This window comes from Oncorhynchus gorbuscha, linkage group LG23, assembly GCF_021184085.1.
Source record: "Oncorhynchus gorbuscha isolate QuinsamMale2020 ecotype Even-year linkage group LG23, OgorEven_v1.0, whole genome shotgun sequence".
Taxonomy (NCBI): domain Eukaryota; kingdom Metazoa; phylum Chordata; class Actinopteri; order Salmoniformes; family Salmonidae; genus Oncorhynchus; species Oncorhynchus gorbuscha.
In genome coordinates, this window is record NC_060195.1 from 18,463,207 (window position 1) to 18,476,513 (window position 13,307).

The 13,307-nt window shown below is 47.2% G+C and overlaps 1 protein-coding gene across 2 annotated transcripts in view; it reads right to left on the bottom strand.

Moving 5' to 3' along the window:
* Window positions 1–560: 560 nt before the first annotated feature.
* LOC124010432 (leucine-rich repeat transmembrane protein FLRT1-like) overlaps window positions 561–13,307 on the bottom strand; it is a 38,182-nt gene continuing 25,435 nt past the window's right edge. For both annotated transcript variants that reach the window (XM_046322850.1, XM_046322849.1), the window contains exons 3-4: window positions 2,956–3,843; window positions 561–2,757 (exon numbers count right to left, since the gene is read on the bottom strand). In XM_046322850.1, the coding sequence (XP_046178806.1) occupies window positions 1,550–2,757; window positions 2,956–3,832 (2,085 nt within the window). In that variant the 5' untranslated portion in view covers window positions 3,833–3,843 and the 3' untranslated portion in view covers window positions 561–1,549. The remainder of the gene's footprint in view (window positions 2,758–2,955; window positions 3,844–13,307) is intronic.

The window sequence follows — 13,307 nt, forward strand, 5'->3', positions numbered from 1 at the left end:
AGCTGCAGTAGGAGCCCCTTATCTGCTGTTATCAGAACTGTCACCTCCACTCAGCTGCAGTAGGAGCCCCTTATCTGCTGTTATCAGAACTGTCACCTCTACTCAGCTGCAGTAGGAGCCCCTTATCTGCTGTTATCAGAACACCTCCACTCAGCTGCAGTAGGAGCCCCTTATCTGCTGTTATCAGAACACCTCCACTCAGCTGCAGTAGGAGCCCCTTATCTGCTGTTATCAGAACACCTCCACTCAGCTGCAGTAGGAGCCCCTTATCTGCTGTTATCAGAACACCTCCACTCAGCTGCAGTAGGAGCCCCTTATCTGCTGTTATCAGAACACCTCCACTCAGCTGCAGTAGGAGCCCCTTATCTGCTGTTATCAGAACAGCTCCACTCAGCTAGAACAATATTTTCATCTCTCTCTCCCTCTCTCTTTCTCTGTATTTCTCTTCTCTCTCTCTATTTCTCTCTCGTTCTCTGTATTTCTCTTCTCTCTCTCTATTTCTCTCTCTCTCTATGTATTTCTCTCTCACACTTGTTCAACTTGTAGAGAAAGGAATCTGAAAATCTACCTCTAAACTTTATCTCAACAAGTCAAAATACATTTCTATTTACTCCTTAGATACCCTAAAATGTCATCAAACTATAATATTTATTTCGGGAAAGAAGTATGTTCAATAGGAAACCAATTTTAGCAGGTGCGTAATGTCTTTACGGCGCGCGCAAACACGAATTTCTAAGACTATGTCCCTTTACTAAAACTGATATTTCTAATTTGTTTTTGAAGTTACAAACCTGACACCAAGGCTTCTAATCTCCCTATATATATATATATATATATATATATATTTCCATCTCTCTTTCTTTGTCTCTCTCTATTTCCCTCTCTCTATATATATATCTAGTTCTCTCTCTCTATAAATATCTCTCTCTATATAGCTCTCTCCATATCTCTCTCCCCCTCTCTCTATTTCTCTCTCTCTCTGATAGGCACATGTCTCTAAGATAGGAGCATATATTTGTTTTGTCAGTCAGTGATGATGAGTTGTTGTTTGTAGGTTGTTAATGACTAGTTCCATCAAACCCTTACCTGTGTGTCTACACAGCGTAAACAGACGTATTTAGTAGTATAGCCATCTACACAAGTGCTTCTTTCTGGTATATATTTGCCTATATTATCTACCTAGGCCTAAACCTCCACCTCAAACTACTAACATGGTTTTATGGAATAGAAGGAAGAGTGTAGTAGCTGTAAAGACCTCAAAACGTTTAAACATGAGTCATGGGTCAACATGGGTCAATACCCAGCATGGTACGACTTGACTGGCACTTCTGTCACCTAGCTAACATGTATGTCTGGTTGCCCTTTGGGGACACAACACCCCAAGCCAGTCAGCTAAGTAACAGACCAATAAGATTCAGAGCAGAACTGAGGAGGCACAGAGGATACTTTGGAACCAAGAAGACCAACCAACCAACCGCCTGCTAGAACCGTATCCTTAGGACAGCGTCCAACCGGTGGGGGTGGGAGAAGTGTGTCTTAGATGATGTCATCACGTGTAGGAGTAGTCTATATCCGGGATCATCCCTTGCTCCCGGTAACCCCGGTTGGTCCCGTAGCCCGCCGTGTGACCCAGTTGGGTGATGATGCCATTGTGACTCTGGTTGCTCCGGTAGGTGCCGTTACCGTGCGATGAGGGGAAGATGGTGTGCACATAGGTCACATCTTCCCCTCCTTTGGGTTGCAGTGGCTGATGGGTCATCATGGGCGTCATGGCCAAGCCGGGGCTCCTGATCTCCAGGATGGAGGTGTCCTTCTTAGTGCCCGACTCCACATAGTCATCGTATGGCTTCCCCATTCCAACCCCGCGCTGTCCTCGGACCCCATAGGAGTCTGTTTCCCCGGAGACATACCCGGCGCGCTGGCCGTACCAGCAGAAGATGCCGAAGATGAGTATGAGGGAGACCAGGGCCGTGGCTCCGCCAATGATCTCGGCCAGGGGGAGGGCTGCCATCTCTGTGTCTGAGTCATCACCCCCGTCTCCCCCCTCGGGGCGCAGAGCCTCCCCCGTCTCTATCTGAGCGCAGACGGGGGTCTGGTCTGTTGTGTCCTTTTCCTGCTGCTGTCCTCTCTGTGACCCTCTAGAGTGGGAGGAGGTGGAGCGAAGGGGGAGCAGGCAGACGAGGTAGTGTGATCGTGGCGTGAGCTGGGTTAGTAGGTACTGCTGTCTCTCCCCGGGGACCAGCGTCTCTGTGATGGAACCCAGAGCGGCGCTGCTGCCCAGCCTCAGCCACGACAGCCGGAAGGAGGGCGCTGGCTGTGGGCACAGCCACGTCACCTGCACGCTGTCTGCAGACAGGGGCTTCAACGTGAGTTCTAGAGCGTTGTGTGAGGCCTGCCCCCCCGCCTCTCCTCCTCCCGGTGGCATCACCAGGCCTGGCCGCATGGCCCTGAGGGTAAACATAGAGCCCTGGCTGGGGGGGGAGGTGGTGGTAGTACTAGAGACAGTGTTCACCCCTCCTGGTGGGCCTTCACACTGGTCCATGAGCCCAGAGAGGTCCCTGAGGGCCTGGCCTCGAACCACCTCCGGCCCGTGGCAGGTCAGGCCCCGTACTGTCACTGCTGCCCCTCGGCCATACAGCCAGGCGTGGAGCCAGAGCAGGTTGCAGCCACAGTACCAGGGGTTCCCCCGGAGCAGCAACAGCTCTAGGCCGTCCGTGTCCCTCAGCAGCCCCCGGGGCAGTGTGGTCAGGTTGTTCCCTGCAGGGATGGAAATGGAGTAGTTCACTACAGTTACTCTGCAATACACGGGCTGCCTTTTAGTCTACAGTGCAGAAACTCAGCAATGTAAAATCTTAGGATTTTAGCTATGGAAATTATGGGACAATGGAAACTCTGTTCCATTGCGTTTCCCCCTACTACCTCCCACCCCTCCAAATTCCATCCCCGGCTGTTTACCTGACAGGTCCAGCCTCTGCAGCCTCCTCATCCCGTCCAGGGTCCCCCGGGGCATGTGGATCAGCCCGTTGTCCTGCAGGTGCAGCCTTAGCAAGTGTGTGCTGGGAAGGTTGATGGGCGGGGCCTGCAGGGCATTGCGGACCAGCGACAGCTCCGTGAGGTTGGCCAGGCGGGAGAAGGTGTCGTCGGCAATGCGGGTGTTGGCCAGGAGATTCCCGTCCAGGACCAGGCGTCTCAGTGAAGCCAGGCCCCGGAAGGCGTGGGTGGGGATGGTGTTGATGCGGTTGTCGTCTAACCTCAGCTCCTCTAAAGAAGCCGGGAGGCCGGCTGGGATGCTGGACAGGTGGTTCCGGGAGAGGAAGAGTAACCTCAGCCGTGGCGTGCCGGAGAAGGCCCGCTCCTGAATGCTCACTGTGGAGATGGAGTTGTCGTCCAGGTGTAGCCTCTCTAGCAACGGTAACCTGGCCAACACCGTGCGCGGCAACGTCCGAATGTTGTTGTCCTGCAGGTGTAGTTCCCGTAGCGACGGCGGCAGGTGTATAGGAAACTCGTCTAGTTGGTTGGCGTAAAGGTAGACCACACGGATGCTACTGCTGCGCTCTAACGATGGAGGCAGGCCGGAGTTGGCCAACCGGTTGCTCTGTAAGTAGAGAACAGTAGCCATTAACGGTAGAGGAGGGATCATGCTCAGGCTCCGGTCGTTACAGTAGACAAAGCCTTCGTCACACCGGCACACCAACGGGCACAGGAAGTCTTCCTCGCCCTCCTCCATGGCAACTGCTGCCGCCGCCAATTCCAGCATCTCAGCCAGTAGAGTCAGGCACAGGAGGAGCAGGAAGAGCCAATCACGGAGCTCTGCCAGACTCTCGGCAGCCATAGTCCCAGCCTCTGTGTGAGAGAGAGAAAGGGAGAGAGAGAGTTCATGAGTTTCGAAAGTAATTGTACTTCAGGAAAGAGAAAGAATGAGAGTTACAGGTCATTTCTATTCCAATGTCCTTCAAATTCTTATGTTGTGTAAATGTGTTTTCTTCTTCAAGTTTTACTGATGTGATGTTTTTTGGACAAAGAAAGTGCTTGAGATAGTGTATGAATAGTCGCTGGGCCCAACTTAAGTGAAGCTGTCAGGATAATATGGGTCACTCCTACCAACCAGAAGCTGTCAGGATAATATGGGTCACTCCTACCAACCAGAAGCTGTCAGGATAATATGGGTCACTCCTACCAACCAGAAGCTGTCAGGATAATATGGGTCACTCCTACCAACCAGAAGCTGTCAGGATAATATGGGTCACTCCTAGCAACCAGAAGCTGTCAGGATAATATGGGTCACTCCTACCAACCAGAAGCTGTCAGGATAATATGGGTCACTCCTACCAACCAGAAGCTGTCAGGATAATATGGGTCACTCCTACCAACCAGAAGCTGTCAGGATAATATGGGTCACTCCTACCAACCAGAAGCTGTCAGGATAATATGGGTCACTCCTACCAACCAGAAGCTGTCAGGATAATATGGGTCACTCCTACCAACCAGAAGCTGTCAGGATAATATGGGTCACTCCTACCAACCAGAAGCTGTCAGGATAATATGGGTCACTCCTACCAACCAGAAGCTGTCAGGATAATATGGGTCACTCCTACCAACCAGAAGCTGTCAGGATAATATGGGTCACTCCTACCAACCAGAAGCTGTCAGGATAATATGGGTCACTCCTACCAACCAGAAGCTGTCAGGATAATATGGGTCACTCCTACCAACCAGAAGTTGTCAGGATAATATGGGTCACTCCTACCAGCCAGAAGCTGTCAGGATAATATGGGTCACTCCTACCAGCCAGAAGCTGTCAGGATAATATGGGTCACTCCTACCAACCAGAAGCTGTCAGGATAATATGGGTCACTCCTACCAACCAGAAGCTGTCAGGATAATATGGGCAGACCCGGCGCCAGAACGAATCTGTTGGACCGGCATTTAATTTCCAGAGGCGGGCCCATTTTTGGACCTCCTATCTGTGCACTTACATGCATTTTTTTTAAATTGGTGTAATAGTAAAGACCATAGGCAACTCATGAGCTTCAAGTTTGGGGAAGTTTACAATTTATCCTAGCATTTCTACCGATCTGCGTGCCAGTTATAAATATATATATATGCAAATTTTCGTGGAACAGGTAAATTTGTTTGTTTCTCAAAATCGATGTCACGTGGTTAATCATAAAAATCTGAAGTAAAATGATACAAATCTACAGTAAAAATGTGACTATGGCGAGAGCACTAGCCCCTGCCACATGGACACATTGATACACTGTAGTCCATTGGCGAGCATAGAACTCAGAGATAGCCTATAGGCCAATGCAGCAGTAGGCCGATAACTTCCATCATCAACTAAGTGTAATACAGTACATTCGGAAAGTATTCAGACCCCTTTCGTTACGTTACAGCGTTATTCTAAAATAGTTTAAATGTTTTTTTTCCCTCATCAATATAGGCACAATACCCCATAATGACAAAGCAAAATCAGTTTTTTAGAAATGTTTGCTACATGTTACGTTCCCCAGTTTCTGTGTTATAGCTTGTGTATTTGAGTGTGTGTTTCAGGAGACGGTTTCCTGAATTCTCCTCAAGCAGCTGATTGGTCGACTCCATGGCTAATTGGAGAGCTGGCCCCACCCCCTCGTCAAGACGCAGCTGTCTCCAATTACCCATTCCTTCTGAAGCTATATAAAAGCCAGTGTTCTGTTCAGAAGAGAGATCATTGCTGGGAAGAGATAGCAGAGAGATTGATTCTGATATAGATCATTGCTGAGAGAGGAGGTTGATGTCTGAGGGGTATAGCATGTTGATGGCTGAGGGGTATAGCATGTTGATGGCTGAGGGGTATAGCATGTTGATGGATGAGGGTTATAGCATGTTGATGGCTGAGTGGTATAGCATGTTGATGGATGAGGGGTATAGCATGTTTATGGTTGAGGGGTATAGCATGTTGATGGCTGAGTGGTGTAGCATGTTGATGGATGAGGGGTATAGCATGTTGATGGCTGAGTGGTATAGCATGTTGATGGATGAGGGGTATAGCATGTTTATGGCTGAGGGGTATAGCATGTTGATGGATGAGGGGTATAGCATGTTGATGGCTGAGGGGTATAGCATGTTGATGGCTGAGGGGTATAGCATGTTGATGGCTGAGGGGTATAGCATGTTTATGGCTGAGGGGTATAGCATGTTGATGGCTGAGAGGTATAGCATGTTGATGGCTGAGGGGTATAGCATGTTTATGGCTGAGGGGTATAGCATGTTGATGGCTGAGAGGTATAGCATGTTGATGGCTGAGGGGTATAGCATGTTGATGGCTGAGGGGTATAGCATGTTGATGGCTGAGAGGTATAGCATGTTGATGGCTGAGGGGTATAGCATGTTGATGGCTGAGGGGTATAGCATGTTGATGGCTGAGAGGTATAGCATGTTGATGGCTGAGGGGTATAGCATGTTTATGGCTGAGGGGTATAGCATGTTGATGGCTGAGAGGTATAGCATGTTGATGGCTGAGAGGTATAGCATGTTGATGGCTGAGGGGTATAGCATGTTTATGGCTGAGGGGTATAGCATGTTGATGGCTGAGAGGTATAGCATGTTGATGGCTGAGGGGTATAGCATGTTTATGGCTGAGGGGTATAGCATGTTGATGGCTGAGGGGTATAGCATGTTGATGGCTGAGAGGTATAGCATGTTGATGGCTGAGAGGTATAGCATGTTGATGGCTGAGGGGTATAGCATGTTGATGGCTGAGGGGTATAGCATGTTGATGGCTGAGAGGCTGAGGGTATAGCATGTTGATGGCTGAGGGGTATAGCATGTTGATGGCTGAGAGGTATAGCATGTTGATGGCTGAGAGGTATAGCATGTTGATGGCTGAGAGGTATAGCATGTTGATGGCTGAGAGGTATAGCATGTTGATGGCTGAGAGGTATAGCATGTTGATGGCTGAGAGGTATAGCATGTTGATGGCTGAGAGGTATAGCATGTTGATGGCTGAGAGGTATAGCATGTTGATGGCTGAGAGGTATAGCATGTTGATGGCTGAGAGGTATAGCATGTTGATGGCTGAGGGGTATAGCATGTTGATGGCTGAGGGGTATAGCATGTTGATGGCTGAGGGGTATAGCATGTTGATGGCTGAGGGGTATAGCATGTTGATGGCTGAGGGGTATAGCATGTTGATGGCTGAGGGGTATAGCATGTTGTTGATGGCTGAGGGGTATAGCATGTTGATGGCTGAGGGGTATAGCATGTTGATGGCTGATGTTGGGTATAGCATGTTGATGGCTGATGGCTGGGGTATAGCATGTTGATGGCTGAGGGGTATAGCATGTTGATGGCTGAGGGGTATAGCATGTTGATGGCTGAGGGGTATAGCATGTTGATGGCTGAGGGGTATAGCATGTTGGTTGTTGGTATGTACTATGTTAGTTGTTGTTGGTAGCAGCTTTGGTATGTTCTGTGTTTGTTGCTTTGTCAGAGCTTCTTTAATGGCCTGAGTTAGTTTTTTCTCAGTTTTATTGTGAAGTGGATTGCTTAATATTCTGTGTCATTTGTTCCCAGGGGGGAAGGGGAAGGCACCTAGGGAGTGCTTAGGCAAGAGGCCCGCGGGCATACATATACCCGTAGTATATTCACTGTCTAGGCACACGAGGTAAGACCTGGGCGGACCACCCCCTGTATTTTGGTTAGGGCACCAGGTGGTGCTAAATTAGGTAAGTAGTGGTTAGGCAGGTTAAATAGGAGCTGGGGCTTTGATATTTACTTTGGTTCCATCCAGACCCTGCTCCCCATATTACCGTGTAAAGGAATAAAGTCCTTGTAAACGGTACCACATTCTGCCTTTTGTCATCCTTACTTACGCCTACAGTCCATACCCCTTTCCCTTCGCGGGGATTTGAGTTGCGTTTTCACACATATTTTAGACGCTTTTCACTGACAGCAGCAACTCAATCAGCCACGCGCAATACCCAAATGACAGGCTTCCCACACGTCTGATTTGAAACAATCTGCAGCAAAAAAAATGATAGAAGCTAATGATCCTCTGTGGCTAAGTCGTGCTTCCTGGTGGAGTATTTTGAATGATTTCATTTAGAAAGGAGTAATTATATAATTTTGGCGAAACATCTATTTACTTTAGAGCAATTCTGCCAACTTTCCTTTCCAATTCGCAAGAGGCTGAAACCAAAGATCTGTATAATGACGAGATGCTCATGTCTCTGCCCTAACAATTGGAGTCTTTGTCGCAAAGATGGGAAGGCAGGCAACAAGCTTTTGTCTGCCTATTATTCCCATAGAAACGCATTGGGTTTATGCTGGACAGCTTTTGGTGAGAGTGAGCCCTCTCACTTCGCCTCTTCCCCTCTGCTTAAACGACTGTATATCACCGGAGAAAGCATCCGACCGAGCGAAACCACGCCCCTCTACATGTATCTGATGCTTTCTGGACAGAAATAGTATGACAGGACATACATCAGATACATGGTCTACACAGTGGGTGAGGGACCGACATTGAAGGGAAGTGAAGAGTGTGAGAGGAACACAAAGAGATTGGAGAAAGTTTAACGAATGAGTGAAAGGATTTTAGATTTTTTTACCTGCTAATACAATTCCCATCAAAATACGTCAGTTTAAGCAAGAGATGTCTGTTTTTTGCATTGCATGTGTCTCAATCTACCGCATCCGCCGATATCACACTTCCACATCTGCGGTGAAAGGTGGCAGAGCTAGAGCGGTGTTTGTCAGACCATGAGACTGCCCATCTGCGGTGAAAAGTGGCAGAGCCCATCTGTGGTGAAAGGTGGCAGAGCTAGAACGGTGTTTGTCAGACCATGAGACCACCCATCTGCGGTGAAAGGTGGCAGAGCTAGAGCGGTGTTTGTCAGACCATGAGACCACCCATCTGCGGTGAAAGGTGGCTAAGCTAGAGCGGTGTTTGTCAGACCATGAGACCTCCCATCTGCGGTGAAAGGTGGCTAAGCTAGAACGGTGTTTGTCAGACCATGAGACCACCCATCTGCGGTGAAAGGTGGCTAAGCTAGAGCGGTGTTTGTCAGACCATGAGACCACCCATCTGCGGTGAAAGGTGGCTAAGCTAGAGCGGGGTTTGTCAGACCATGAGACCACCCATCTGCGGTGAAAGGTGGCTAAGCTAGAAGGGTGTTTGTCAGACCATGAGACCACCCATCTGCGGTGAAAGGTGGCAGAGCTAGAAGGGTGTTTGTCAGACCATGACACTTCCGGATCGGTCTAAACGGTTTGACAAACTATTATGACCACTCTATTGAAAGGGGAGACTCACGAACATGATGATGATATGCGTTTTGCTTTACAATCTCCACAAGTGTCACGGAACTTGTCTGGTATCGGTAGTTTTGTGCCTACCCAAAAAGGGTCTATATATGTGTAAAAATATGATATTTTCTAGATATAGGACAAGCACTTTTTGCCATTTATGAATGTGTTGTTATTCAATATGTTTCTCTTAGCTATAGTAGTAAAGGCCAAACTCAATATTTGATACAATTATTTTTGCATATATTTTTTGATACCTTAAGGAGTCCTCAAATGGCTAAATGATCCACCTTCTAAAAGAAAAATCCATATGTCAGATTAGAACCCCCCCCCCACACACACAACAGTTTAGAGTTTGAAGAATTCAATTCTAATGATGAGAGAGAAACATTGGGGGGGGGGGGGGGATCAGATTAGACTAGGTAATATCGGTGATGTTGATATTCTGTAAAACATCTTTCTCTAAATGCACTGTTGGTAACCCCAGTCAGAAATTACCCCCCTTGGATAAATTTGAATAAATCCACAATTGATTCGAATACAGTCTGTAGTTCGTTATTGAAGTCTGAGAGGCAACGTAACTGTGACTTGGGATTTGGAAAAACCACAAACATTCACTCACCACAAACTGACATGTACTGTATTATGCATGCTGTCTCTCAGTGTGTCTGTGTGTCTGTGTGTCTGTCTCTCAGTGTGTCTGTGTGTCTGTGGTTATTGTTCTCCAAATGTGGTATACATTATTCAGTGAAGATCTTCCGAATTCCCAATAAATATTGAAGTTTGTGTTTTACATATCCATTAAAAACATTATTTTTTTTACATTTATACATTCCTCGGTTTACATTTCTCTGCTTGTCCGTTGGTGTTGAATGTTTGAGAGCGCCATCAATTTACAATTCAGATAAACAAAAAGGAATGTCAGTGGCGTTTTAGAGTATACTATTTATATGACACCAAGAAATGTGATTATACAGTGCAGTATATTCTAGGGGTTTCAGACTTGGACATGTGATCTCCTATCCTCTGAAATGCTTGACATGATTTGACAGTACATTTGACAAACAAATGCTCTGCAGGCAAGATTTTCCTTTTGTTAAATTGTGTGTTTGTGTGTTCTCACTCTCAGGACAACATGCAAAATTGCCCCTCGGCTCCAGTCAAAATACATGCAAAGCAAACAAGAGATGGACAGACTGAGAGAAGAAGATGAGGCTGACTCTGGCAATGGGTTGTGAGATAAAGAGTCAAATTGGTTTTAAAAGGACCATCATTAACAATGATGTACTACTGCTGTGTATCTGGTGATGTCTTCATATGGACGTCCCGTCTCAGGGCCTTGTGGTGGAGTTTTGGCTGGATTATGATAATGATGGATAAAGTTCTATCCTGAATAAAGACTGGATCTTGATGTGTTTCAGAGTGGATCTATTTTTAACCCAAAACAGATGACTTCTAAGGACTGCCTATGCCAGTGTTCACCCAACAGGGACAGATAGAAAGAGTGAGCGAGTGAGTGAGAGAGAGGAACATAAGGGAGAGTGTCAAGGTGGAGGATATTTTTTGGGGGGCGAGTCCCCACTATGAATATCAAATAGGATGTACCTTTCTGCGACATCCACCTTCTTCCTTTCATGATCATACCTTTTGGATAAGGTGTGTGTCTCAGCGCCAGACTCGCCTTTACACATTTCCTCTCAATGATTTTACATTTTTCGTTCTTCCTTATCTTTTCCCTGAGCCTTCTCTCTTCCTGAGCTCATCTCTCTTCCTGAGCTCATCTCTCTTCCTGAGCTCATCTCTCTATCTGAGCATCTCTCTTCCTGAGCTCATCTTTCTATCTGAGCATCTCTCTTCCTTGGCTCATCTCTCTTCCTGAGCTCATCTCTCTTCCTGAGCTCATCTCTCTTCCTGAGCTCATCTCTCTATCTGAGCATCTCTCTTCCTGAGCTCATCTTTCTATCTGAGCATCTCTCTTCCTTGGCTCATCTCTCTATCTGAGCATCTCTCTTCCTGAGCTCATCTCTCTATCTGAGCATCTCTCTTCCTGAGCTCATCTCTCTATCTGAGCATCTCTCTTCCTGAGCTCATCTTTCTATCTGAGCATCTCTCTTCCTTGGCTCATCTCTCTATCTGAGCATCTCTCTTCCTGAGCTCATCTCTCTTCCTGAGCTCATCTTTCTATCTGAGCATCTCTCTTCCTGAGCTCATCTTTCTATCTGAGCATCTCTCTTCCTGAGCTCATCTCTCTTCCTGAGCTCATCTCTCTATCTGAGCATCTCTCTTCCTTGGCTCATCTCTCTATCTGAGCATCTCTCTTCCTGAGCTCATCTCTCTATCTGAGCATCTCTCTTCCTGAGCTCATCTCTCTATCTGAGCATCTCTCTTCCTGAGCTCATCTTTCTATCTGAGCATCTCTCTTCCTTGGCTCATCTCTCTATCTGAGCATCTCTCTTCCTGAGCTCATCTCTCTATCTGAGCATCTCTCTTCCTGAGCTCATCTCTCTATCTGAGCATCTCTCTTCCTGAGCTCATCTTTCTATCTGAGCATCTCTCTTCCTTGGCTCATCTCTCTATCTGAGCATCTCTCTTCCTGAGCTCATCTCTCTATCTGAGCATCTCTCTTCCTGAGCTCATCTCTCTATCTGAGCATCTCTCTTCCTGAGCTCATCTTTCTATCTGAGCATCTCTCTTCCTTGGCTCATCTCTCTATCTGAGCATCTCTCTTCCTGAGCTCATCTCTCTTCCTGAGCTCATCTTTCTATCTGATCATCTCTCTTCCTGAGCTCATCTTTCTATCTGAGCATCTCTCTTCCTGAGCTCATCTCTCTTCCTGAGCTCATCTCTCTATCTGAGCATCTCTCTTCCTTGGCTCATCTCTCTATCTGAGCATCTCTCTTCCTGAGCTCATCTCTCTATCTGAGCATCTCTCTTCCTGAGCTCATCTCTCTATCTGAGCATCTCTCTTCCTGAGCTCATCTTTCTATCTGAGCATCTCTCTTCCTTGGCTCATCTCTCTATCTGAGCATCTCTCTTCCTGAGCTCATCTCTCTATCTGAGCATCTCTCTTCCTGAGCTCATCTCTCTATCTGAGCATCTCTCTTCCTGAGCTCATCTTTCTATCTGAGCATCTCTCTTCCTTGGCTCATCTCTCTATCTGAGCATCTCTCTTCCTGAGCTCATCTCTCTTCCTGAGCTCATCTTTCTATCTGAGCATCTCTCTTCCTGAGCTCATCTTTCTATCTGAGCATCTCTCTTCCTGAGCTCATCTCTCTTCCTGAGCTCATCTCTCTATCTGAGCATCTCTCTTCCTTGGCTCATCTCTCTATCTGAGCATCTCTCTTCCTGAGCTCATCTCTCTATCTGAGCATCTCTCTTCCTGAGCTCATCTCTCTATCTGAGCATCTCTCTTCCTGAGCTCATCTTTCTATCTGAGCATCTCTCTTCCTGAGCTCATCTCTCTTCCTGAGCTCATCTCTCTATCTGAGCATCTCTCTTCCTGAGCTCATCTCTCTTCCTGAGCTCATCTCTCTATCTGAGCGTCTCTCTTCCTGAGCTCATCTCTCTATCTGAGCATCTCTCTTCCTGAGCTCATCTCTCTTACTGAGCTCATCTCTCTATCTGAGCGTCTCTCTTCCTGAGCTCATCTCTCTATCTGAGCATCTCTCTTCCTGAGCTCATCTCTCTATCTGAGCATCTCTCTTCCTGAGCTCATCTCTCTATCTGAGCATCTCTCTTCCTGAGCTCATCTCTCTTCCTGAGCTCATCTCTCTATCTGAGCATCTATCTTCCTGAGCTCATCTCTCTATCTGAGCGTCTCTCTTCCTGAGCTCATCTCTCTTCCTGAGCTCATCTCTCTTCCTGAGCTCATCTCTCTATCTGAGCGTCTCTCTTCCTGAGCTCATCTCTCTATCTGAGCATCTCTCTTCCTGAGCTCATCTCTCTATCTGAGCATCTCTCTTCCTGAGCTCATCTCTCTATCTGAGCATCTTTCTTCCTGAGCTCATCTCTCTATCTGAGCATCT